Source organism: Squalius cephalus (genome assembly GCF_949319135.1).
Source record: "Squalius cephalus genome assembly, chromosome: 14".
NCBI classification, from domain to species: domain Eukaryota; kingdom Metazoa; phylum Chordata; class Actinopteri; order Cypriniformes; family Leuciscidae; genus Squalius; species Squalius cephalus.
The window spans coordinates 34,020,146-34,046,838 of record NC_137135.1 but is presented as its reverse complement, the minus strand read 5'-3'; the positions used below and the strand labels follow the sequence as shown (position 1 = coordinate 34,046,838).

The 26,693-nt window shown below is 39.4% G+C and overlaps 1 protein-coding gene and 1 pseudogene across 2 annotated transcripts in view; one reads left to right on the top strand and one right to left on the bottom strand.

Moving 5' to 3' along the window:
* dock2 (dedicator of cytokinesis 2) overlaps nucleotides 1-17,230 on the top strand; it is a 155,965-nt gene extending 138,735 nt beyond the window's left edge. The window contains 18 exon segments of the mRNA XM_079892030.1: nucleotides 216-306; nucleotides 2,028-2,138; nucleotides 3,773-3,862; nucleotides 3,966-4,070; nucleotides 4,148-4,289; nucleotides 5,464-5,545; nucleotides 5,640-5,724; nucleotides 6,862-6,948; nucleotides 8,201-8,377; nucleotides 8,519-8,602; nucleotides 8,977-9,114; nucleotides 9,186-9,304; nucleotides 10,469-10,565; nucleotides 10,653-10,751; nucleotides 11,252-11,351; nucleotides 12,841-12,989; nucleotides 13,153-13,872; nucleotides 14,826-17,230. Of these exon segments, the coding sequence (XP_079748156.1) occupies nucleotides 216-306; nucleotides 2,028-2,138; nucleotides 3,773-3,862; nucleotides 3,966-4,070; nucleotides 4,148-4,289; nucleotides 5,464-5,545; nucleotides 5,640-5,724; nucleotides 6,862-6,948; nucleotides 8,201-8,377; nucleotides 8,519-8,602; nucleotides 8,977-9,114; nucleotides 9,186-9,304; nucleotides 10,469-10,565; nucleotides 10,653-10,751; nucleotides 11,252-11,351; nucleotides 12,841-12,989; nucleotides 13,153-13,224 (1,828 nt within the window). The 3' untranslated portion in view covers nucleotides 13,225-13,872; nucleotides 14,826-17,230.
* Nucleotides 15,141-16,421, bottom strand: LOC307170808 (CD166 antigen homolog A-like; annotated as a pseudogene). The gene has a single exon. The product of its transcript is annotated as a CD166 antigen homolog A-like (transcript).
* Nucleotides 17,231-26,693: the final 9,463 nt, after the last annotated feature.

Here is a 26,693-nt window from a genome sequence, read left to right as displayed (position 1 = left end):
ATTTAATCTATTTTTATATTCATTTTATATATGTAATATAATATATATATATATATATATATATATATATATATATATATTACATATATAAAATGAATATAAAAATAGATTAAATTAATTATACACACATATAATATTATATTTATATAAAAAAATATAGTATATTTTAGTTTTTTATATAATTTATATGAATTCATTTTAAATGTGTTTCCAAGGTATCTGTACAAATTACGGGATCTTCATTTGGATGGAGAAAACTACACCGAGGCGGCGTACACACTCCTGCTGCACTCCAAACTGCTGAAGGTCAACAAACACACTTCACACACACACTTCTGTTGTTTTTATACTGAGTTAATTATATTTGTTCATCCCCTAAACTGAACCCTCTCAGAAACATGTTTGCAGTTTTACATGTTCAGTAAGACATTATCTTGGTGTGTTTATTAATCATTTTTCCTTGTGGAGATCATTGGCTGGTAGCTGATTTCAAGTTTTGCTATATTTGTGGGGACGTTTGAACACACACACACACACACACACACACACACACACACACACACACACACACACACACACACACACACACACACACACAAGACACTTCTTCCCTGGTTGATTTACAGTCGTCCCTGACGCTCTGTGTGCAGATTAAGCCTCCAGGTCAAATTTATGACATCAGTTCCTGCGAGCTGGGCGGCAGATTTATACTCTCTCTCTCTCTCTCTCTCTCTCTCTCTCTCTCTCTCTCTCTCTCTCTCTCTCTCTCTCTCTCTCTCTCTCTCTCTCTCTCTCTCTCTTTCTCTCTCTCTCTCTCTCTTTCTCTCTCTCTCTCTCTAGCAAGAACACTGCACAGTCCATACATTTAGGCTATGATGTTTAATGTTCTTTTATTACTCACGGTCTGTCCTCCCGTTAGAAACCACTTCAGTTCGACCTCTCGCTTTATATACAAACCTCAAATCAAACTAAAGATGAAAGGGTTCTACATATATCCCTAGTGTTCTCGGCTCAATTTTAGAGAACGCTTTAAGCCAAAAAGGTTAGAAATGTATTTACTGTCATGTTTAACGGGTTATTTAAAATTTTCTTGTGATAAACTATGTTTACGAGCTGCTTAATTCATAAAATTCAATTTAAATTAAAACAAAATTAATTAATTAAAACTAAATCCAAAGAATGATCTCATGATCTGAACCCCTAAAAGGTTCTAAATACGAAGCGTCTGACGGAATCCTTTAAAATTTCTATTTTATTCTATAAGTTCTATTTAGAACCTTTTCTCCTGGGAGTGAGATCGGCACCGGCGGTTAATAACCGACATGCACATTTTGAACATCGACACTTGTTATTATATTAACATTATAAGAATAAGGAATGAGGTTTATATTTAGTTTTTATAGATTTTTTACACTTTATATTATTATATTATATGATATATATATATATATATATATATATATATATATATATATATATATATATATATATATATACATCTCTTTTATATTACTGAAATTAATATAAGACTTCAGCCCTTATACTGTATCTTAACTCTTTTTTCATTATTAACTTTTTTATCATATCTTTAGTTTTATTCGATTTTTTGCTCTTTATATTAAACTATATTACATTATATTATCGATTTTATATTATATGATTTTTAATCGCTTTTATCTTACTTATATTAATATAAGACTTCAGCCCTTAAATCTTAACTCTTTTTTTCATTATCATTAACTTTTTTATTTTGTTTAGTTTTAGATTTTTTGTACTTTATATTAAATTATATTATATTATATTATTATACTACTTTTATTTTACATTTTGAACATCGACACTGTTATTGAACTAAATTGAATTAATATTGATCTGACTTGAGCTGAATAATGACACTGTAGTCTTTTTGGAGTGAATGTGGATTATTCTCATATTTGATGAAGTTTGTGTCATTGATTCTGTTATTTTCCTGCTTCTCTCTGTATTGAACAACTGTGAGTTGACTGGATGTTGTGGTGTATCTGCAGTGGTCAGAGGAACAGTGTGCTCTACAACTGGACTATCAGACGCCTCAGTCCCAGCGCCAGCTCAAAGAAACACTCTACGACACCATCATCAGTTACTTCGATAAGGGCAAGGTCAGCAGACACACACACTTTACTGTATAGTACTGAATAAATGTGACTTTTCTGGACTGGATGTTGAAGTCTGACATTATGAAGGTTGACATGCGTGCATGTACACTCACCTAAAGGATTATTAGGAACACCTGTTCAATTTCTCATTAATGCAATTATCTAATCAACCAATCACATGGCAGTTGCTTCAATGCATTTAGGGGTGTGGTCCTGGTCAAGACAATCTCCTGAACTCCAAACTGAATGTCAGAATGGGAAAGAAAGGTGATTTAAGCAATTTTGAGCGTGGCATGGTTGTTGGTGCCAGACGGGCCGGTCTGAGTATTTCACAATCTGCTCAGTTACTGGGATTTTCACGCACAACCATTTCTAGGGTTTACAAAGAATGGTGTGAAAAGGGAAAAACATCCAGTATGCGGCAGTCCTGTGGGCGAAAATGCCTTGTTGATGCTAGAGGTCAGAGGAGAATGGGCCGACTGATTCAAGCTGATAGAAGAGCAACTTTGACTGAAATAACCACTCGTTACAACCGAGGTATGCAGCAAAGCATTTGTGAAGCCACAACACGCACAACCTTGAGGCGGATGGGCTACAACAGCAGAAGACCCCACCGGGTACCACTCATCTCCACTACAAATAGGAAAAAGAGGCTACAATTTGCACGAGCTCACCAAAATTGGACAGTTGAAGACTGGAAAAATGTTGCCTGGTCTGATGAGTCTCGATTTCTGTTGAGACATTCAGATGGTAGAGTCAGAATTTGACGTAAACAGAATGAGAACATGGATCCATCATGCCTTGTTACCACTGTGCAGGCTGGTGGTGGTGGTGTAATGGTGTGGGGGATGTTTTCTTGGCACACTTTAGGCCCCTTAGTGCCAATTGGGCATCGTTTAAATGCCACGGCCTACCTGAGCATTGTTTCTGACCATGTCCATCCCTTTATGACCACCATGTACCATCCTCTGATGGCTACTTCCAGCAGGATAATGCACCGTCACAAAGCTCGAATCATTTCAAATTGGTTTCTTGAACATGACAATGAGTTCACTGTACTAAAATGGCCCCCACAGTCACCAGATCTCAACCCAATAGAGCATCTTTGGGATGTGGTGGAACGGGAGCTTCGTGCCCTGGATGTGCATCCCACAAATCTCCATCAACTGCAAGATGCTATCCTATCAATATGGGCCAACATTTCTAAAGAATGCTTTCAGCACCTTGTTGAATCAATGCCACGTAGAATTAAGGCAGTTCTGAAGGCGAAAGGGGGTCAAACACAGTATTAGTATGGTGTTCCTAATAATCCTTTAGGTGAGTGTATGTGTGTAAATCACTTTATACTATTATATTATAATATATATATTTTTTGCTCTTTATATTAAATTATATTACATTATATTATCGCTTTTATGTTATATTAATTTTTGGCTTTCCTGTAGCTCAAACAGTAGAGCGTTGGCGCTTGCGACGCCAAGGTCGTGGGTTCGATTCCCAGGGAAAGCAAGAACTGATAAATGTGTAAATGTGAAAAGAATGTAAATGTGTACCTTGAAATGCAATGTAAGTCGCTTTGGATAAAAGCGTCTGCCAAATGCATAAATGTAAATGTAAATGTGAATTGTGCGTGTCAGATGTGGGAGGAGGCCATCATGCTGTGTAAGGAGTTGGCGGATCAGTTTGAGATGGAGGTCTTTGATTACGAGCTTCTCGGACAGAAACTGGTAACACACACTAAACTTTCCGTGTTTGAGTCGTCAGGCTTACTTGTTTTTTTTTTTAGCATTTTCTCTCTTTGTTTGTTTCATTAATGAATTCCTTTCACAGAATCAACAAGCCAAGTTTTACGAGAACATTATGAAGATCCTGCGGCCCAAGCCGGACTACTTCGCTGTGGGATATTACGGATGCGGATTCCCTCAGTTCCTCAGGGTCAGTGTGTGTTTGTTATAACTGTCCTGACAGATATGTAATGTAGTTTAGATTTTGATTGTATTTAATCTGATCAGAATAAGGTTTTCATTCACCGCGGGAAGGAGTACGAGCGCAGGGAAGATTTCCAGAGTCATCTGATGAGTCAGTTTCCCAGCGCCGTGAGACTCAACATCACCACCATGCCTGGAGACGACATTAAAAACTCAAACATGCAGTGTATCCTTTACATATACTCTGCTGTGGGAATCTGGTTTTTATATATGTATACGTTTTTATTGATTTTTTTGCATTTATTATATTATATTATCGCTATTATATTATTTTTATATCTTTACTCTTTTTTTCATTATCATTAACTTTTTTTTAATTGAAATTTTGCACTTAATATTATTATATTATATTATATTATATTTTATATATATATATTTTTTTTTTTTTATTGCTATTATGTTACTTATATTAATAAAAATATGACTTCAGCCCTTATATCTTAACTCTTTTTTCATTATCATTAACTTTTTTATTTTATATTTAGTTTTATTAGATGTTTTGCTCTTTATATTACATTATATTATCGATTTTATATTATATTATTTTTCAGCCCTTATATCTTTACTCTTTTTTTCATTATCATTAACTTTTTTTATCTTTAGTTTTTATTGAAATGTTGCACTTAATATTATATTAATTATATTATATTACTTATATTAATATATATGACTTCAGCCCTTATATCTTAACTCTATTTTCATTATCATCAACTTTTTTATCATATCTTTAGTTTTATTAGATTTTTTGCTCTATATTAAATTATATTACATTATATTATCGCTTTTATGTTTCTTATATTAAAGGAGAAGTTCACTTTTAAAAATGAAAATTCTGTCATCATATACTCACCCTCATGTTGTTTCAAACCTGTATGAATTTCTTTCTTATGCTGAACAGAAAGGAAGATATTTAGAAGAATATCAGTAACCAGACAGTTTCTGGGTCCCAATGACTTCCATAGTAGGAAAAAAATATACTATGGAAGTCATTGGGACTCAAAAACTGTCTGGTTACTGATATTCTTCTAAATATCTTCCTTTCTGTTCAGCATAAGAAAGAAATTCATACAGCTTTGAAACAACATGAGGGTGAGTATATGATGACAGAATTTTCATTTTAAAAGTGAACTTCTCCTTTAATATAAGCCTTCAGCCCTAACTTTTTAATTTTGTTTAGGTTTAGATTTTTTGTTCTTTATATTAAATTATATCATATTATTATACCACTTCTATATTACTTATATTAATATAAGACTTTAGCCCTTGTTAGACAAGTAAAGACATGCTAGCATATGTTTAAATATAAATGGTCAGTGTTGTTCTTATCCGGTCTGGATCAGACATCCAGTGTTTTACTGTCCAGCCGGTTCTGGAGATCCCGCCACGTCTGAAGAACAAACCCGTCCCGGATCAGATCATCAAGTCAGTCTCGGCTCACCGAACAATCACAACGATTAAAACACCAAACACATTGATCTCTCCTCATGACTTCTGTCTCTCTCTGCTGATTCTGTAGCTTCTACAAGTCAAACTACGTTCAGCGCTTCCAGTATTCCAGACCCGTGAGGAAAGGGAAAGTGGATCCGGATAATGAGTTTGTTGTGAGTCCTAACGTATTCAAACTAATGTGTACATGAGGATCTCTCATAGATCTCTATTCATGAAGCTAATTATACTTATTACAGATGCCTTTTCACTGTCTGCCACTTTCAGATGCACAGAAAACACATTTACACATTTCAATTCAAAAGCCTTTTCTGATACTTTTTCAACATAATGATCATTTCTGACTCTTTTTACTTTCAAAAAGAGCAAACATTTAGATTAAAGTCATTCTCACTTGGAATACATCACATCCACTCGGACTCATGTGTAAATGCTTCAACACATTCAGAGCTCAATTATTGTTGCCTGATCTCTCTAGAAAGACGAGCAATGTGGTCTGATAAAATAAGACCCCATTTTTAACTGATTTATTTCAGCATAAACTTAAAACACATGAACAAACACATGAAACGAGGCTAAATTGCACCTGGCAAAGAAAATCTAATTTCACTTATTAATAATATTTCACATATACAAATGGCTAAAATCATTGAATAAATCTCTCCAGTGTTATTTTAGTATTATTATAAACTAGTATAGTATTTATCAGACTATCTTTTATTTTTATATTTTCAGTTTTCATATTAATTTTAGTTTTTGTAATTTCATTTGTTCTCATTTTTACGAGTTTTTTTTTCTTCTTCTAATATTTCTATTCAGCTTTAATATATTATTTTCAGTTTTAGTTTGTCATTTTAGTACTTCGACTTTATTTTTTCAGTTGTTGCCAAAACAACATTTCTGATGTTTTTCATCTGTTTTATATCACGTTTTATTTCGTCTTTATTTAAATGATCTGTGAAAGGAAAACAGCACAGCATTTCTGCATCATTGAGGTGGTAAATGAGCTGATAGACAGAAATGAGACACAATCTGTGGTGATTTAATGATGTCAGTGTGCAGTTTGAACAGTAGATGGAGATATTTGACCACTTCTATTAGTGATCACTCACTTAACTTTGCTATGAAGCCAAACACCAGCCAGGAATAAACCCCAAAAACAAGCACACTGAACTCAAGTCTGCACTGGAAAGTCACTTTGAAGAGTCTTTTGTCCCTCACACACAGACACACACACACACACACACACACCGACTGGCTGATTTACTCTGTTCTCTGTCTCTTGTCTTCAGTCGATGTGGATCGAACGCACCACGTTCATAACCGCATATAAACTCCCAGGAATCCTGCGCTGGTTTGAGGCCATCAGCATGACCCACGTGAGTGTCCGTCCCTGTCAATCAAACTCTGGCTGATACACTAGTGTGCTGCATACTTCACAGTGTACACTGCCAGCTTTATAATATTATGCAAAACAGCAGTGTTGGGAAAGTCACTCTAAAAATGTAATTAATTACATCTTCAACTGTACTAATTACTCTCTCTAAAAAGCATTGCATTACTTATTACTGATTACTTTCTAAATCCCATATCAACCTCGATCAGTTAAACAATACAACTAAAAACTGAAACTTCTCTTTTAATACTTTCAAATATATAATATAAAATTGCATACATTTTTCTTGAACTGAACAAAGTATTTAAAGGGAGTATTAAAAATAATTGTAAATTGTTTTTTGATGTTAAATCCACTATTGTTTTATATAGAATTGTTCTATATTTTATACGGTGTTACATGTAATTACATCAGAAGTGACTGTAATTAAATACAGAAAAATGAGGAGTAATTACTTAAAAGTAAGTAATTTTTTCAAGAGGAAAGTAATTAAATACAGTAATTAATTACATAGTAACGCATTACACCCAACACTGCAAGATAGCACGCCGTATACAACAATAAACATAAAACAGTAGTCAGCTACATTGTCACATGACCTTATTATATATGTAATTATATTTAATGCATTGACATTGAGTTTCATCTTAGAAATAAATGATTATTTTGTATTTAAAATGTATCTGATTATATTTAAGATCTGATCTCTTAATAATCAAGAAAGAGTTAACATTTTCATTTACTATAATATCAGTTCAAATGCCAAGTGAATTGCCTTACATTGTGAGATGTGATATTCTGTACAGTGTGCTTTATTTATTTTATGCATACAGAAAATGTGAATAATGTGCACAGATTTCACATTATGCACATTAAAAAATCAAGTCAAGTCAAATGTATGTGTACACTATATATACATTTTTTCAAAGCAACTTTACAGAAAATCATGATGTTAATGTTTATAGTATCTTAATATCTTAATATTAATAGTTGCATTCAGCAGATTAGAGCTGGGCGATAATATAGTTGCATTTTGCAAAAAAATGTATATTATATTATATTATATTATATTGTTATTATTTGGTTGATTTGCATCCAGTTGTTTAACATTGATGAGCAGATATGTTTATTTTCTGTAAAGCTGCTTTAAAACAGTATGTATTGTGTGTTTTTATGTATGTAAAAGCTCTATACAGATAAACTCTGAATTAATGATATAATAATCTGTCTGTCAGACGACGGTGAGTCCGCTGGAGAACGCCCTCGAGACGATGGGACAAACCAATGAGAAAATCCTCACCATGATCAACCAGTACCAGTGTGACGACACATTACCCATAAACCCCCTCTCCATGCTGCTCAACGGCATCGTGGATCCCGCCGTCATGGGCGGCTTCGCCAAATACGAGAAGGTCAGAGAGAGACGCTGTGTGTGTGTGTGTGTGTGTGTGTGTGTGTGTGTGTGTGTGTGTGTGTGTGTGTGTGTGTGTGTGAGACAGCCGAGAGAATCTGTGAGAACGGTTCTTGATCTGTGTGTGTGTGTGTTTGTCCAGGCGTTCTTCACGGAGGAATACACACAGGAACATCCCGATGACAGAGACAAACTCATGAGACTCAAAGACCTCATCGCATGGCAGGTCAACAACATTGTGTTTCTCTTTCGCTTTGCAGTTGTGTTGTGTTGTGTTGTGTTGTGTTGTGTTGTTGTGTGTTTTGTTGTTTTGTGTTGTGTTGTGTTTTGTTGTGTTGTTGTGTGTTGTTGACATTTCAGATGTGTCAGATGTGTTGTGTTTTGTTGTTTTGTTTTGTGTTGTGTTTTGTTATGTATTGTGTTTTGTTTTGTTGTGTTGTTTTGTGTTGTGATGTGTTGTGTTGTGTTGTGTTTTGTTATGTATTGTGTTCTGTTGTGTTGTGTTGTGTTGTGTTGTGTTGTGTTGTGTTGTGACGGTGTAAACTCATGCTGGGTTAGCACAGACGTTATCCCGTTTAAACTCCCGCTTGACTCGTGTAGATCCCGCTGTTGGGAAGAGGAATCAGTCTGCACGGAAAAAGAGTGACCGATGACCTTCGACCTTTCCACGAGCGCATGGAGGAGTGCTTCAAACAGCTGAAGAAGAAGGTGGAGAAGGAGTACGGCGTGAGAGAGCTGGTAAGAACGAGACCCAGAGAGAGATGTTGTGAGATGATAAGAGATCGGCTCTGATTGTTCCTCTTCTCCAGCCGGATATGGACGAGAGGAGGTCCACGCGCCCGCGCTCCATGCTCCGCTCCGTCCGGCAGTCCATCTGCTCACTGGCTGGATCTGAGTGTGGAACGCCCACTAAGACACACCCAGAGAGGTGACCACACACACACACACACACACACACACACACACACACACACACACACACACACACACACACACACACACACACACACACACACACACGTCACTCTATCGTAGAGTACAGAATAACTTACTCTTAACATTAAACCAGTTTATCTGTTAATATGGGTACTGTGCATTGAATGCAGATTTTCTGTATTTGTATAGAATTTCTGTACATTTTATATCTATCTTTTATATCTTTTAGAATTGAGAAATGTGTAAATCCGACACACTACTCAAACTTTTTTGTTTATATAGTTTATAATGGACTTTTATCAGACACACCTACAAATGATTCCAGTGTGCAAGGCACTATATTTCATATTTATTATAGAAAAAAAATATTTGTTTTAATATTTATATTTAAGTAATTTCTATTAATATTTGTTATTTATATATTGTTCTATCATTATTTGTTTAAATGTTAGATTTTAAATTGCATTACATTTTATAGAAAATATTACTTTTATTTCATATTATTTTTTTATATTAACAAAATGTTTTTTATATTTTCTATATATTAGAATTAGAAAATATATATTTCATTGTATTAATGTTTGTTTTAGTATGTATATTTTAATAATTGTATGAATACATTGTTTTATTTGTTTTATTTCTGAGATGATGCTAAATTAAACGTGAGGTAATTTTTTAAATTATTATTTCAGTAGTTTATACATTAATATGGGTACAGTGCACAAAATGTAGACTTTCTGTATGCAAAGTGTCAAATTATTAAAATATTTGCTTTATATTTTTTATAGAATATATGTATAGTATATATAACTAAATATATATTTAATATTTATATTTAAAAAACAATTGTAATCATATTTGTTATTAATATATTGTTTTAGTTTTATTAATATTTGTATTATTTCTGAGATGATGCTAAATTAAATATGCGAGGTCATGTGACAACAATGTAACATGATACTGAATTGAATTGTTGAATTAAACTGAATTTGAATTGTTTGTCATTGCATAATGTGTTCTGTCTGACATAATATTTTTAGAAAGTAGTATTCTATTTTAAACATATCTCTCTCTCTCTTTCTGTCTCTCTCTCTCTCTCTCTCTCTCTCTCTCTCTCTCTCTCTCTGTCTCTCCCTCTCTCTCTCTCTCTCTGTAGTCTGTCTTTTGACAGTGGCGTTCCTCCGTCTCCGTCCATCATCCCTCGCTCCAGTGGAAGTGTCAGTGTGATGGATGAGAGTGGTGTTGAGGTGGAGGTGAGGATGATGAAGATAAAACACCAGGACCAATGATTGCAGCTCTCCGGAATGACATCATCATGCTCATTCTTCCTGTTCCTCCAGGTGAAACTGAGGAAATCCAAGAAGAAGAAGAAGCCCGGCCGTGGCAGCATGATCTTCATCAGCGAGGAGAAAGAGCGGAGCAGCACGCTCGACAAACGGGTGAGAGAGACACACATACAGAAATAAATTCAAAAGTAAATGTAAAAATAAATAAAATAAATTTGTGAATAAATTGGTGGTTGACGCAAAATACTGGACATGCTGTTTTAAATAGCATTTTACTAACACTTTAGCTCATACTAACACCACATGGAATATTTGTACTTTAAAGATTTATTTATCACACCACAGGACCAATTATGATGAAGTATTAAAGGCAAAATTGTGATTTAAGTAAAACCTGAAATAAATGACGAGCAGTTATAGCACCTAAAATACACACACACACACATTTTAACCTTATATCTTAATGCTGAAATAAAGATTTATTTTATTTAATAAACACAATACTGGAACATTAAAACACCTTTACCTCTTTGACTAATTTATTGAATATTTTTGCATGTTTGGTCCTTCATTAACCTGTGTTTGTGTTTGTGTTTCACAGTGATTGTGATGATATTGTTATGGTAATTATTATCTTCTCTCCGTCTCTCTAGCTTTCCAAGAAGCAGGAATTCCGCAGCGACACGAACCTGTCCGATACGAGTCTGAGCGGCAGCGGCCTCGTCAACTCCAGATCTCTGCCCACTATCACAGGTACCACACACACACACACACACACACACACACACACACACACACACACACACACACACACAGAGCCGAGTCTGAGCGGCAGCGGCCTCGTCAACTCCAGATCTCTGCCCACTATCACAGGTACCACACACACACACACACACACACACACACACACACACAGAGCCGAGTCTGAGCGGCAGCGGCCTCGTCAACTCCAGATCTCTGCCCACTATCACAGGTACAACACACACACACACACACACACACAAAACCTGTCAGAGACGAGTCTGAGCGGCAGCGGCCTCGTCAACTCCAGATCTCTGCCCACTATCACAGGTACCACACACACACACACACACACACACACACACACACACACACACACACACACACACACAGAGCCGAGTCTGAGCGGCAGCGGCCTCGTCAACTCCAGATCTCTGCCCACTATCACAGGTACACACACACACACACACACACACACACACACACACAGAGCCGAGTCTGAGCGGCAGCGGCCTCGTCAACTCCAGATCTCTGCCCACTATCACAGGTACAACACACACACACACACACACACACAAAACCTGTCAGAGACGAGTCTGAGCGGCAGCGGCCTCGTCAACTACAGATCTCTGCCCACTATCACAGGTACAACACACACACACACACACACACACACACACACACACACACACACACACACACACACACACACACACACACACACGAGTCTGAGCGGCAGCGGCCTCTTCAACTCCAGATCTCTGCCCACTATCACAGGTACAACACACACACACACACACACACACACACACACACACACACACACACACACACACACACACACACACACACACACACACACACACAACCTGTCAGAGACGAGTCAGAGCGGCAGCGGCCTCGTCAACTCCAGATCTCTGCCCACTATCACAGGTACAACACACACACACACACACACACACACACAGAGCCGAGTCTGAGCGGCAGCGGCCTCGTCAACTCCAGATCTCTGCCCACTATCACAGGTACCACACACACACACACACACACACACACACACACACACACACACACACACGAGTCTGAGCGGCAGCGGCCTCGTCAACTCCAGATCTCTGCCCACTATCACAGGTACAACACACACACACACACACACACACACACACACACACACACACACACACACACACACACACACACACACACACACACATCAGATTCTTCACATTCACAGATCTCTGCCCACTATCACAGGTACAACACACACACACACACACACACACACACACATCAGATTCTTCACATTCACAGATCTCTGCCCACTATCACAGGTACAACACACACACACACATCAGATTCAGATTCTTCACATTCACAGATCTCTCCCACACTATCCACACACACACACACACACACACACACACACACACACACACACACACACACGTATGATTGTGGAGACATTTCCCCACACTTTTCATTGCACTCGTCCTGTCCTCAGGTCTGTCTCTGTCAGTAGCCAATGGGAGTGAGGAGGCGGAGTCAGCGCGGTCCAAGCGTGACAGTAAGAGTGTGTCCGTGTGTCTGCCGTCTGACCGCACAAGTGACCGTCGCTCCAAAGGAGTCATAAACCTGCTCTTCAAGACCAAGGTAACACACAACAGTGCTTTGACAAGCCACAAAGAATTCTGGGATATTTATTATGGACACAGGTTCTTCATTAAACGGCCTGTTCTTACATATTTTGGCTTTCAATGGCTTTTTATTCATTGACTCAGCATTGTGTGCGTGTGTTTGTGTGTGTGTTTTTCAGCATAGCTCCAAAGCTGAAGAAGCAAAACCCTCTTCTGAGGCGTCTCATGATGCGTCCGCTCATCGATTTTGAGTCATTTGTCTCCCAGTGTTCTTTACATTTTTGCTTCTGTTTCTGCTGGTTTAACTATGAAGACAGACGCTTCATTAAGCTAATAAAGTTACTGAGGGTTTCCTCCGGTTTCATCTTAAACTGTAATAAAAATCAGCTCTGATTTCATTGAATGTGTTTGAAACAAACTTTAATGAAATGAAGTCATGATTTATGCCTTATATTGAACTTATAAATGTGCCTTAAAAGTTCTGCTGTGCTGTCAGCAATAAACTTATTTTGGAATCATATCCTGAATATATTTCATTATTAACCCTCGTGGACTGTTCGATTTCTGTGTACACCCTTTATGGAGCGACAAATTGACCCTAATTGGATTCAATACAATTCCTCAAAAGTCACACTATGAAAAACAACAAAGATTCAGGTACAAATTGTAAACTTTTAATATCAACATTTGTCAAACATTACAAAAACATATATATATCTGAAGAACATATGATTAATGAAAATGTTTTGTAACCATTTTTTAAAACCGTTTTGACAAAATTTTAAAAATAAACAGTAGCCTATACTGACTTTTTTTGCATATAATTTTTTTTAATGTTTTCATTTTTTTACATTTTATGCTTAGAAAATCCACCTGCTTGCACTGACTCAACCAAAGCTGTAATTTGCAATTAATTCTGAACACTGTGATTTATCTTTTTCAAGTGTGTTTGGTTAGAGCACTTGACATTGTGTTGAAGTTGAAGTTGAGTTGAAGCGCCCTGACATTAAAGGGTTAGTTCACCCAAAAATGAAGATTCTGTCAGTAATTACTCACCCTCATGTTGTTCCAACCCCGTAAGACCTTCGTTCATCTTCGGAACACAAATTAAGATATTTTTGATTAAATCTGAGAGCTGATCACTCCTCTTCCTTGACATTTACTAACAATATTACAATTACGCTCGTGATGTTCGCAGCTATACAAAAGCAACTGTACAGACACAAAATAAAAACATTTATTTTATTAAAGGGATAGTTCACCCAAAAATGAAAATTCTGTCAGTAATTACTCTCCCTCATGTCGTTCCAACCCCGTAAGACCTTCGTTCATCTTCGGAACACAAATTAAGATATTTTTTGATCAAATCTGAGAGTTGTCTCACTCCTCCATAGGCTTCTAAGGGACTGAAACTTGCTGGCCCAGAAAATGTATTAAAGACATCGTTAATATAGTCCAAGTGACTCCAGTGGCTCGATCTTAAGTTTATAAAGCGACGAGAATACTTTTTGTGTGCAAAAACAAACAAAAATAACGACTTTATTCCACTTTTCATTTCCTTCTCTCTGGGCCTCGGGTCTTTTCACGTAGTGTTTAAGCGTAGCGCGTCTGTGTTGTACGTCACCACGTATCACACATGATCAGCGTCGGCCAATAGTGAGCCTACGTGACATATACTATAATTGTAATATTGTCTTACGGGGTTGGAACAACATTAGGGTGAGTAATTACTGACAGAATTTTCATTTTTGGGTGAACTATCCCTTTAATAAAATAAATGTTTTTATTTTGTGTCTGTACAGTTGCTTTTGTATAGCTGCGAACATCACGAGCGTAATTGTAATATTGTTAGTAAATGTCAAAACACATCAGTGTGTTGAAACTTTGCATGCATGTTCATGATGATAAATGAGAAAAAGCCACAAAATATCAAGAAAAACAAAACAAAAGGTTTAATATTATTTCAGGTAAATGATCGCTCATTTTTACCATCTGTGTCTGACAAAATATTTTTCTGTATTGAAATAAGTGTGGAAAAGCTCATTTTTAGTTCATACGGTAGTATAAAAAAAAATATATATATAACCAAGAAATGTTATTATTTTGGGTCGGCACAGTTGCCTAAGAGCGTTAAAATATGTGGGTCAAATTGACCTGTAAAACTCCACTGTACTGTGGGTTTTGGAAAGCCTTTAGCCTCACAAGTCAGGACCTTGTTCACGCTTCAGGCACCACGATTCTTTCTGGATCACTGGAGAACCTTGAACTATTAATTCAAATGTTCGTATCTTCTTGAGGCCAGCCATGGAAACAACACACTCATACACACCAGAGTCGGAGAACTTCAACTTGTCAAACTTGGGCGGGCTATTCAGCTTGATATTGCCCTTTCTCCAAGATATCTGTGGTGTTCCTGAAGCCTCAACTTCTACGGTAATCTCAAAACGCTCACCAAGTCCCTTGAAAATTTGACCAGCGGTGCTAAGAACCACATCAAGATATTCAACTGTGATGGGTACAGAAGCCGCCATATCCTCCCTGTCCACCAGAGAACATTTGTATTCTCCAGTGCTTTCCCGGGTGACATTGGTCAAGGTGTGTGTGTTGGAGTTCTCCACTGTCTTTTTCTCTCTCTTCATGTAAAAGATGAAGCTAGAAGGTGGAGGGTTTCCATCTGCAGTGCATTTGAGGGTCACGTCATCCCCTTCCTTAAAAGGACCCTGGGACACCACTTGAAGACTGACCTTCTCGGTAGGGTAGTTCACAGTGAAGATAAGAGGGGAGGAATCCATGTTAGCAGACCGGATGTGTTGAATCTGACAGGTGAAACTGGCACCAATGTCTCCCTTCACTGCTGTATACTCAAGCTCAGATTTGGTTGAAGACAGTCCCGTCGCTCCATCAACATCCACAGTTGTACTGATTTTAATGGCTTCTCCATCAGGCAGAAGTGGAGTTTTGTTCTTGAACCATGTGATGTTGGCAGCAGGATTGGCACTTTCAGTACGACACTGCGCTAACTTAGTTAGTTTGCCAACTGCCATCGCAGTCGTTTGGTTTGTAATCTGAGGTCGTGATGGAAGCTTGTAAATAACCAGTTGAACAGGGTACTCAAAAATGTCATCTTTCCCCACCACCATGCAGGTGAAGGTTCTCTGATCTGCCATGGTCACTTCTCTGATGACGAGGCCAAAATCTTGTTTGATACCGACTCTGTTTTTGTAGTTCGCATCGTTTGAAATAGAGGCATTCTGACCCACATCTTTCACCAGAATGTTGCCATCGTCGTCGTACAGTATTTCCATTTAACTAACACTTCCATGACACGGCCATTGTTGCATGGGATTTCAACAGTGTCTCCGTATTTTCCAGTGACAGTTTCCAAGCCACTCACTTGATTTATCAGGCATGCGGTGAGCAGACACGTTAAAAAGGCGGTACAGTGCATCTTTCGGCAGTCTGGGACTGTGTTGCACTTAATCTTGAGAAATAATATCCTTAGAGTGTCCTTGCTGGATAAAGATGTGGAAACTACAGTGCGTCAATAAAATTCTAACTTTGAGGTTGTTCCCCGCATGTCTCATCTCAAGTCGAACAAGCCACCTTCTCTATGTGTACAGATGTGACGTGATGACGGTACCACTGGAATTAAAAACATTATTACAAGCTTACAGTTGTGAATCGAGCTACGGCAAGCAGAGAGTTTTGAACACTGAGTGGTTATGTATTTGCTCAAAAATTTATTTGGGATCATTTTTTACTCAAAAAAGTTACGGGCTGCAGGTTTAAATTTAAAACTTACATTTTTACTTCTAAATCTACTTTTAGTTCTTACTTTACTAAAATCTAAATGATCTGGACAAGTTTTTACAATCAATTAATGTTAAATGTGTGATTTAAAAAAAGGTAGTGTGAAATTAAATGTAACGATTCAAATACTGTAATTTGAAAATAGTAAAATCTTACATAGTCTTTCTCTCTCCAGGGGTGGATGAACTTCGTTTTCTTTTAGATGCTCTACCCGGAGGATTCTGAAGATAATGAAGATAATTCTAACATAAATCCAACTGAATGCCAGATTAATCAGAATACGTTTTTTTATAAGGTTTAAATGTTTTTTGTTTCCTGTTTTTTTCAGTCAAAGTGTTGTCAGTTCCATCTTCACAAATAAGAGATCAACAGATCTTATTTAAAACATTGTATTTGACTTATTAATAACATGTACATTGCAATCTCTAGAATTCAGATGTTATCTTATCAAATAACAAAAAAATTTAAAAAAATTAAAGGGTTTCAGCATTTTGAAAATCAATAGCATATGATTTTTTTATTTTTTTATTTTTTTATTTTTTGTGTGCAACTGAACAGGAAGGATATCATATGACCGTGAACTTCACAACTACTGTTTCTGTAAGTGCTTCAAGCAATCCTTAAGTTTTCAAAATATTGGAAAAGCAAGCATTTTCTTATTTGGACCGTTACTAAAGTATAGACCCTAATGACAATTACTCTCGCCCTCCCCAAGTGAGAATATTGCTTTTCATGAACTGGCAGATTTTGAGCAGGTTGACTGTTTATAAAGTTGTTTCAGACGAGTGGAAAATAAAAAAAATACACTGGTAACACTACAATAACGTCTCATTTGTTATCATTAGTTCATGCATTAACTAACATAAAGTAACAATGAGCAATATACTTTATAGCATTATATCAAACTGTTCATTGTAGTTCATAAAAATGTCAATTCATATTAGCTCACAAGTTAATTAACTAATGTTAAGAGATACTGTTACTTTTGATGATGAGATTAACCTTGAGATTAATAAATGTTGTATTCTTCATTCTTAGTTCATGTAAACTGATGTAAACTAATGAAACCTTATTGTAAATAGTTACAAACTACATGAATCTTTGACATACCTGAATAGACTTGTGATCGCAGTAGAGAATCAAACATGCAGCAAATGAAGGATGTCAATTGGTATCTAAAAAACCACTTCCTCAAAACATTTTCATGAAAGTGTTCAGCATGTGCTAACTTGACACTTTTCAGTTTCGGCCTGCATGACAAGATAAACAACAACAAAAACCACTAAGATTATTGTTATCTGAAAATAGGGGTTCAGCAACCTTGCCACTGGTGCCACTTCATGTGGGCGTCAAGTCCGATCCTTGAGCCGCACACTCGAAGCAGGGGAAACCAGATACCAGGGGGGTACCAGTCGCCCATTGATGTCTCTTGATTTGCCTCTTGTTTCGTCGGCCTTGGTTGGTTTGGTGTATTTGAGAGATTGCAGTGGCGCAGGTGACCTGCCAGGCTGATCTGTCGAGTGCCAGAGATTCGAGCTGTGTGAGGGGGATGTTCGCACGCTTCAGGAGGTCCCTGGTGTAGTCTGTAAAACGCCACTTTTGCCCTCCAGCGGAGTGTTTTGCCCCCATTAGTTGACTGTAGAGGACTTGGCGGGGCAGGCGGTGTTCAGGCATGCGTATGGTGTGCCCTATCCAACGCAGATGTTTTTTGGCCACAGCTGCTTCCATACAGATTGAGTCAGTGTTACTGAGGATGACTGTATGGGGGATTCGATCTTTTCAGGACAAGCTGGGGATCTTCTGTGGGCAGCGGATATGGAAGGCCTCTAGGTTGATGTTGTGCTAGCGGTATGGGGTCCATGACTCTGCCCCATAAAGCAGAGTGGAGAGACATACCGCGTTGTAAACAGCGACCTTAGAACTGACCTTCAGGTTACGGTTTTCAAAGACCCTGCTGCATAGGCGTCCAAAAGATGATGAGGCGTTATTTATCCGGGTGTGTATTTCTGTGTCAAGGGAGCAGCATGAGGACAAAGTGGAGCCGAGGTAGGTGAAGTGGTCCACAGTTTTAAGACGAACACCATTTATATGAAAACTGGGGGGTGTGGGGGTGGGGGTAGTGAGATAGGACATGTCCTCGGTTTTTTTAGTGTTCCTGTAACCTGTAGGCCAAAAGATTGGTACAGACTGGATATTGTGTTAAGGGCGTGCTGCATAGAGTCCGGGCTGTGGGCTAAGACTGCACAGTCATCAGCATACTGAAGCTCACAGATTTGGCTGGTCTTTGTCTTTGTGCGGGCCTAGAGCAAACGGATGTTGAAAAGGCCATCAAGTCGGTATTCCACATGGACACCGTCTTCATGTCCCATGACACGATGGGAGAGGCAGGTGATGGCAGAGAGGAAGATGTTAAATAGCAAAGGAGCCAAGACACAGCGTTGCTTCACCCCAATGTTTACCTCGAAGGACTCTAACTGGAGATCTCGCGTGAGCACTCTGGCTTGCATCCTATCATGCAGCTGCTGGAGGATGCTGAGAAACTTGGGTGGTACCCAATTTTGGAGAGGTGTTTCCAGAGCAGCTCCTGATTGATGGTGTCAAAAGCTTTGCTGAGGTCAATGAAGGCTACATAAAGGTCTTTGTGATGTTCTCGGCTCTTCTCCAGCAGCTGCCTCAAAACAAAAACCATGTCTATCGTGGATCTGGACTTCCGGAAGCCACACTGTGTTTCTGGAAGCACAGATTCTGAGATGTGCTCAACCAGTATGCTGAGCGTGATCTTGGCCAGTACTTTCCCTGCGATGGAGAGGAGAGATATCCCGCGGCTGTTGCCACAGACTGCTCTGTCTCCTTTCTGCTTGTAGATGACCATGATGTTAGCATCCTTCCAGTCCTGTGGGAGGCTCCCGTGTTCCCAGATGTTTTGTATCAGGAGGTGCAGACGACGTGTGAGGGTGTATCCTCCGTATTTGAAAACCTCTGCAGGGATTCCATCGAGTCCAACGCTTTTGTTGTTCTTCAGCCCTGCAATAGCTTGCCGGAGTTCTGAGTAAAGTGGAGGAGTGTCCAGGTGCATGGTTGGCAGGTCTGGCAGATTATCCAGGATATGTGGATCAACGGGGTTGGGGAGCAAGAAGCTTGCACATAGGTTAGGATTAAGGTGAGGGTGTGGGTGCGCAGACCTCACTCCCACCATCTTCACTCCTGCCAGATGGACCTCCAGTGGCATGAGAGAACCCATGACGACCTTCGACTAGCAGGAAGTTGCAGGGGGCTGCCGGTGGTCCGATCAGTTGGACTCCGCCTATGCCTGTCCCCAGGTGCAGATTTGTCTTCGGCAGGGTTCACCAATCTCGGTCCTGGAGGGCCGCTGTCCTGCAGAGTTTAGCTCCAACCAGCTCCAACACACCTGTTTGAAAGTTTCTAGTATGCCTAATGAGACCTTGATTAGCTGGTTCAGGTGTGTTTAATTGGGGTTGGAGCTAAACTCTGCAGGACAGCGGCCCTCCAGGACCGAGATTGGTGAACCCTGGTCTTCGGGGTTTACTCCCCTAGCCACTGTACCCTCCCAAGTTAACCCACGTGGCTGTGGGGTTGCCTTCTTCCACCTTCCCAGCCGTTGTGGTGGTTCTCACACCACCATCTTCCGCCTGTGCCGCTGTTGGGGTCTTCACTATTTACGTTGTATGGCTGATGCCTTTCAGTCCGAGTCCGTTTCGTCCGATGCCTTTTAGTCTGAGTCCGTTTCGTCCGATGCCTTTATGTCTGATGCCTTTTTGTCTGAGGCTGTTTCGTCTGATGCCTAATTGTACGAGACCTGACACCTGACATTGTTTTTCCTGAGACCTGAAGCTTTTCATTCTGAGGCGCGATGCCGTTTTGTCCAATGACTGAAGCCTTTTAGTCTGAGGCATGATGCCTTGTTTTCATATGTCTGAGGTCTGAGGATGTCCTAAAATGTACACCGTACTACTGACATGTGAAAGCATCAGGGTTGTCTGTGGTTTACGACAGTTCCTCTTGAAGACAGACAGAGACGACATTAGATGAGACAGTAATTCAGTAACAATAACACTAATATCCTGCAGAGGGCAGTGATACTCTATTTCAGATTAACACAGGATATTACCCAACTTTATTTTCTTCAAGTAACTGGCTGTGTTTCAATATCTGTGTGCAGTTTTTTCTTCTTCATGAAGTTGATTTTCTTTAAGAATATTGTCAGTCCTCATTGACATTGACATTTCCATTCATGTCATAATCATTTAAATATTTTGACAGCAGTCAAGCTCTGCTCAATGAAACTAGCCATATTTTCAAGCACACAGAGAGACAATTATGTTTTTTAGTTTATGTACGCTCAAAAAAAAGTGTCTGCTAGATGACTAAATGTTAATGACTGGTTAGTGGTTAGTCAGTATGTCCTCTTAGATTAGATAAACTCGATAAGTGTGTGTGTGTGTGTGTGTGTGTGTGTCCTGTTCTGTTCAGTGTGGTCTGTGTAGTAATCGAATGAGGTCTAATCAGCATTATCTTACTGGCTCTAATAAGTCACACACCTTTTTTACATCAATGCGTTTGCATATAAATGCACTTACTTTCAGATGCATATTTGTTTATCTATTTCTTCTGTGCAGACTTTAGCTTTTGTTTTATATTTGAGATAATATTTCTATAACCCTTTTAACACCGAACCTGCTTTTTCATTCATTGAAATGTATTTCATGTCATTTTTATTTTATTTTATAATATGCATTTCTACATTTTATTAAGCCGTTTTCCTTAATTGGCTGATTTCAGGTTTTACCTTCATTCTGGGTTCATTAGTTCCTCACAGTTTAGTCAAACCCTGAATCACACACACACAGTTGTTTGTCAGTCTGATCATTGTTTGCTAATGTTGGACTGTCTGGTGTTTCTCTGCAATTAGATTCTGTCACACACACACACACACACACGCACACACACACACACACACTCTCTCTCTCTCTCTCTCTCACTGTGTGTTTTAAAGCTTTGCATGGACAAGCTCCTGGTTATGTTTCTGATCTTATTAGTTTCCATCGTGCAAATGAACTTAAAGTTGAATGCGTATTGATGATGACAATGCAGAATTTAAATGCGCACCTCAACTCTTCTGTTTCCACTGAAACTGTTCTTCAGGAGCTCAACAATATTCAATAGTAGATATTGATGTCTGGGCTGCAATAGCCAAACCTTCAGACACTCGTGCCAATGCCAAATGTAGATTTCAGTGGTACCAACAGTGCAAATCTTGGGCTGTGGTCAATGTGAAACAGGTATAGTTCTCTGATGAGTCCACCTTCAGTGTCTTTCTCACATCTGTGAGAGTTATGGTGTGGAGAAGAACCAAAGAGGCTCAACACTCAACTGTTTCTGTCCAGAGTGAAGCACAGCAGTGGATCAGGGAGGGCTTGGGCTGAATATCAGGGCATTCCTGTGATTGATGGACACGTCTCTGCCAAGAACTACTGAACCGTTCTGGAGGATCATGAGCACCTGATGGTTCAAACGTACCCTGAAGATGGGGCTGAGAATCCACATGATAACACACCAATACACACAGCAAGACTGAGAGGTTTGATGAACATGAAAGTGAAGTTGAACATCAAGATCTGAATATTATTGAGTGTTTTTGGAGAAGCGAGTCAGAAAACGTTTCCTCCACCAGCATCATATAGTGACCCGGACAGTGTTCTGGAAGAGGAATGGATTAAAATCCCTCTGGCCGCTGTGAAGGACTTCTATCTGTCATTCCCAAGATGAATTAATGCTGTATTGGCAGCAAAAGGAGGCCCTACAACATACTAATAAATGTTTGTGATCTAAAACCAGGTGTTTCACTCGCTCTCTCATATGTTGGGTCTCTCCTGCACAGCAATCTGGAATAAACTATGCGTTTCTTAATGTTTTGCATTAAAATAAAGTAACGAGTCGTACATTACATTAGAAATGATTTGAGTAAAAGTAGCAACCTTTAAATATGCACTTAAAAGTACATATTTTCCAAAAAGTGACTTAAGTTACTGTAACGGAGGTTCTGTATCATCATTCCTGATCCTGAGCATCCATGAAGATGAAATGATCCATTGATGAGAATGTTGTTGAAGCCTGAGACGTTTCCCTGTTTCTACAATCCTGAGGATGATGATGATCAGGAACGTTCCTACTCCACAAAATCACACTCAGCTGCTCAGACGAGAGATCGGGATATCTGAAGAAAACTTGAGTATTAGATCAGTCTTCATTCTTCAGTCTTGTGCTTCAGCTTTTTCAAGCCTCATATATTTAAACACTATTAAACTGAAGCTGCTTCTGTTTTCACAGTTTTATTTACTCATTTCTACTTCTTTTTTCTGTGACAGTGCTTCATACAAGACATGCCAGTAAGTATTAATCATTATGGTTTTATTCGTTTTGTTCACTGTTAAAACAATGTGAAAATGTAAAATATGGTAGCATGGTACAAACTATAGTTCTCTTGTACCACAAATATTCAGCCAGCGTCACACTTTGTGAGCAACACACTTGTCATTGTTTATCATTATAATGCAGTTTTCCTGTAAAAGAGAGGACATTTAACAGCATGAGTTGTTTTGATAGGACACACAGCACCAGTTTGAGTCAGACAACATCTGGGAATCATTGTGTAAGCTGCTACTAACACTGAGCGAGATGGACTTACACAAACTCCCAGAACTTACTGCCAGATTCTGTAAGATAATGTGATTGATTCTTCAAACAGTGGTACTGAAGTGGTGCTGAGTCACTCTCAACCTATCGCTTTCACTATAAAACCTTTAGAAAGTCAGTCTTCATGTACTTCATGACACTTCAGCTTGTGATTCTTATTAAGTGGGGTCATGTTTCAGGATTCTTGAAGTCTCTGAGAACCTTAAACCTGACACCTTGTATTTCTGGAGCACGGGTGTCCAAAGTCCGGCCCGCAGCTCGTCTATTAAAGGTGCTCTAAGCGATGTCACACGTTTTTTAGGCCAAATTTTTTTTTGTCACATCCAGCAAACATCTCACTATCCGCTAGCTGCCTGTCCCCTGAACACACTGTAAAAAAACGCAGTCTCTGTAGACAGCCCAGGCTCCACAAACGGCAACAAAAACAAACTGGCCCAGCCTGGACCACGAAACATAACAAACAGTGTTCCAGCCAATAACCGACAAGAATGATTTGGGGGTGGGGGTTGGGGGGTTAGTGCGCATGCACATGAAGGGGTGTGTGTGGGGAGTGGAGGAGAGAGAAGCATGAAGAGGGAAGTTAGCTAGAGGAGAGATGTCCTAGACAATGACAACGACTAACGTTAGAATTATATTCTCTTGAATTTTGATATGGCCGACACACGACCAAAGAGACGACGTTTCGATGAACAAATAACAAAGAAGAGGGCAAAAGGAGAAGGAACGTGAAGTCCCGAATTTACATCGGAAAAGCATTCAAAGGAGGGTAAATCCAGTTTGTTTTTTCTAAATGGTTCATGACTGTTTCAGGAAGCACGGGAGGGAGGGAGGGAGGGAGGGGACGGGATTATGAGGAGGGAGGGTCGAGCTAGCCTCCATTTTGTTTGACAATAATTCGAACGTCAACAAGAAGTGACTTCACCCAACATCGCTTAGAGCAGCTTTAAAATGCATTACATGTGGCCCGCCACGTAAGGCAAGTTGGTCTACAGACCAAGAGTGAAAGTCATCAAACCAGTTCTGAAGCAGGTACAGGTATGGCCGGAGGGGGCTTCCTCTGCACTTCAACACTGCTTTGAAACAACTGACTGGAAAATGTTTAAGCAGGCAGCTACATATAATGATCACACAGACATTGAGGAGTATACAGATACGGTCACTTCTTACATCAGTAAGTGTATTGATGATGTGACATACACAAAAACCATCATCACTCGGTCAAATAAGAAGCCATGGTTGAAAGGGGATATCCATCGACTGTTGGGGGCTAGAAACAAAGCTTTCAGGGCTGGAGATGAAACTGGCCTGAGAACAGCGAGAGCTGACCTGTCCCGTGGCATCAGGAAAGCAAAACAGAAATATACAAACAAGATAACTCACCATTTCAAAGATAGCAGAGATACACGGAGCCTGTGGCGGGGCATTCAGACCATTACAGACTACAAACCCACTCCACAGACCTGCGATAATAACATCTCTCTGCTAAATAACCTTAACAGGTTCTTTGCAAGGTTTGAAGCACAAAACAACACACGGCCACAGAAGATCCCACCTTCTCCTGACGACCAGGTTCTGTGTCTGTCTGCCGCCAGCGTGAAGAGAACACTCTCCACTATTAACACTCGCAAGGCAGCGGGGCCAGATAACATCCCGGGTCATGTGCTGAAGGATTGTGCAGAGGAATTGAAGGATGTCTTTAGGGATATCTTTAACACTTCTCTGAGACAGGCTGTTATTCCATCATGCTTCAAGACCACCACCATCATACCTGTGCCAAAGAAACCTATTCCATCTTGCTTTAATGACTATCGTCCTGTGGCACTGACTTCAATCATTATGAAGTGTTTTGAACGGTTAGTCATGTCACACATAAAATCCATCCTCCCACCTACCCTGGACCCTTTCCAGTTTGCATATAGAGCTAAACGCTCCACAGAGGATGCAATTTGCTCTGCTCTCCACCCTGCCCTTACTCACCTGGACTCAAAAGATTCATATGTGAGAATGCTGTTCTTAGACTTTAGTTCAGCGTTCAATACCATAATTCCACAACAACTCATTCATAAATTAGACCAGTTGGGGTTCAACAACTCGCTATGTAACTGGCTGTTGGACTTCCTGAGTGAGAGGCCACAAGTAGTACGAGTTGGCAACAACACCTCGAGCAGAATCATACTGCGCACAGGTGCCCCTCAAGGCTGTGTACTCAGTCCCCTGCTCTTCACCTTGCTGACTCATGACTGCACACCAACCTACAGCACAAATCACATGGTAAAGTTTGCGGATGACACAACACTGGTGGGACTCATCACCAAGGATGATGAGACCCACTACAGGAAGGAGGTTAGTATTCTGACCACGTGGTGCAGAGACAACAACCTGCTGCTGAATGTCAGCAAGACCAAGGAAATTGTGGTCGATTTCCGGAGAGGCCACACTCAGCACCTACCACTGACCATCAACGGGGCTGCTGTAGAGAGAGTGAGTAGCACAAAATTCTTGGGGGTGCACATCAGTGAAGACCTCTCTTGGAATACTAACACTGTATCACTGGTGAAGAAGTCCCAGCAGCGCCTCTACTTTCTCCGCAAGCTTAAACGAGCGAGAGCCCCCTCGCCCATCATGTGCACATTCTACCGAGGCACCATTGAGAGTATCATAACCAGTTGTATTGCTGCATGGGGCGGAAGCTGCACCAACTACAACAGGAACTCACTGCAGCGCATAATAAACACAGCTGAAAGGATCATTGGTGCCTCCCTTCCCTCTCTGCAGGACATGTACAATCTTCGCCTTACTCGCAAAGCGAGCATGATTGTGGGCGATATCAGCCATCCAGCGCACAGGTTTTTCAGCCTCCTGCCCTCTGGGAGAAGATATCGGAGCCTCCGTGCTCGTTCCACTAGACTCATGAACAGTTTTATTCACCAGGCTGTTAGGCGGCTGAACTCTCTCCCCTCTCTTTTACACCCACCTCCATAATCTTTATTTATCTATACTCTATATTATAGGTCATTCTACATATTGCATCTCATATAAAATTTTAAAACCTGGTTTGCTGCTAATTCTTGTATATAGAAATATTTTACTATATTTCTAGAAATACAGGAAGTTTTTCTTTCTGTTGTATTGGTTTTTAAGTATTTTGCTTTTTCTTAAAAATTGTGTGTATTGTATTTATTTCTATTTATATTTT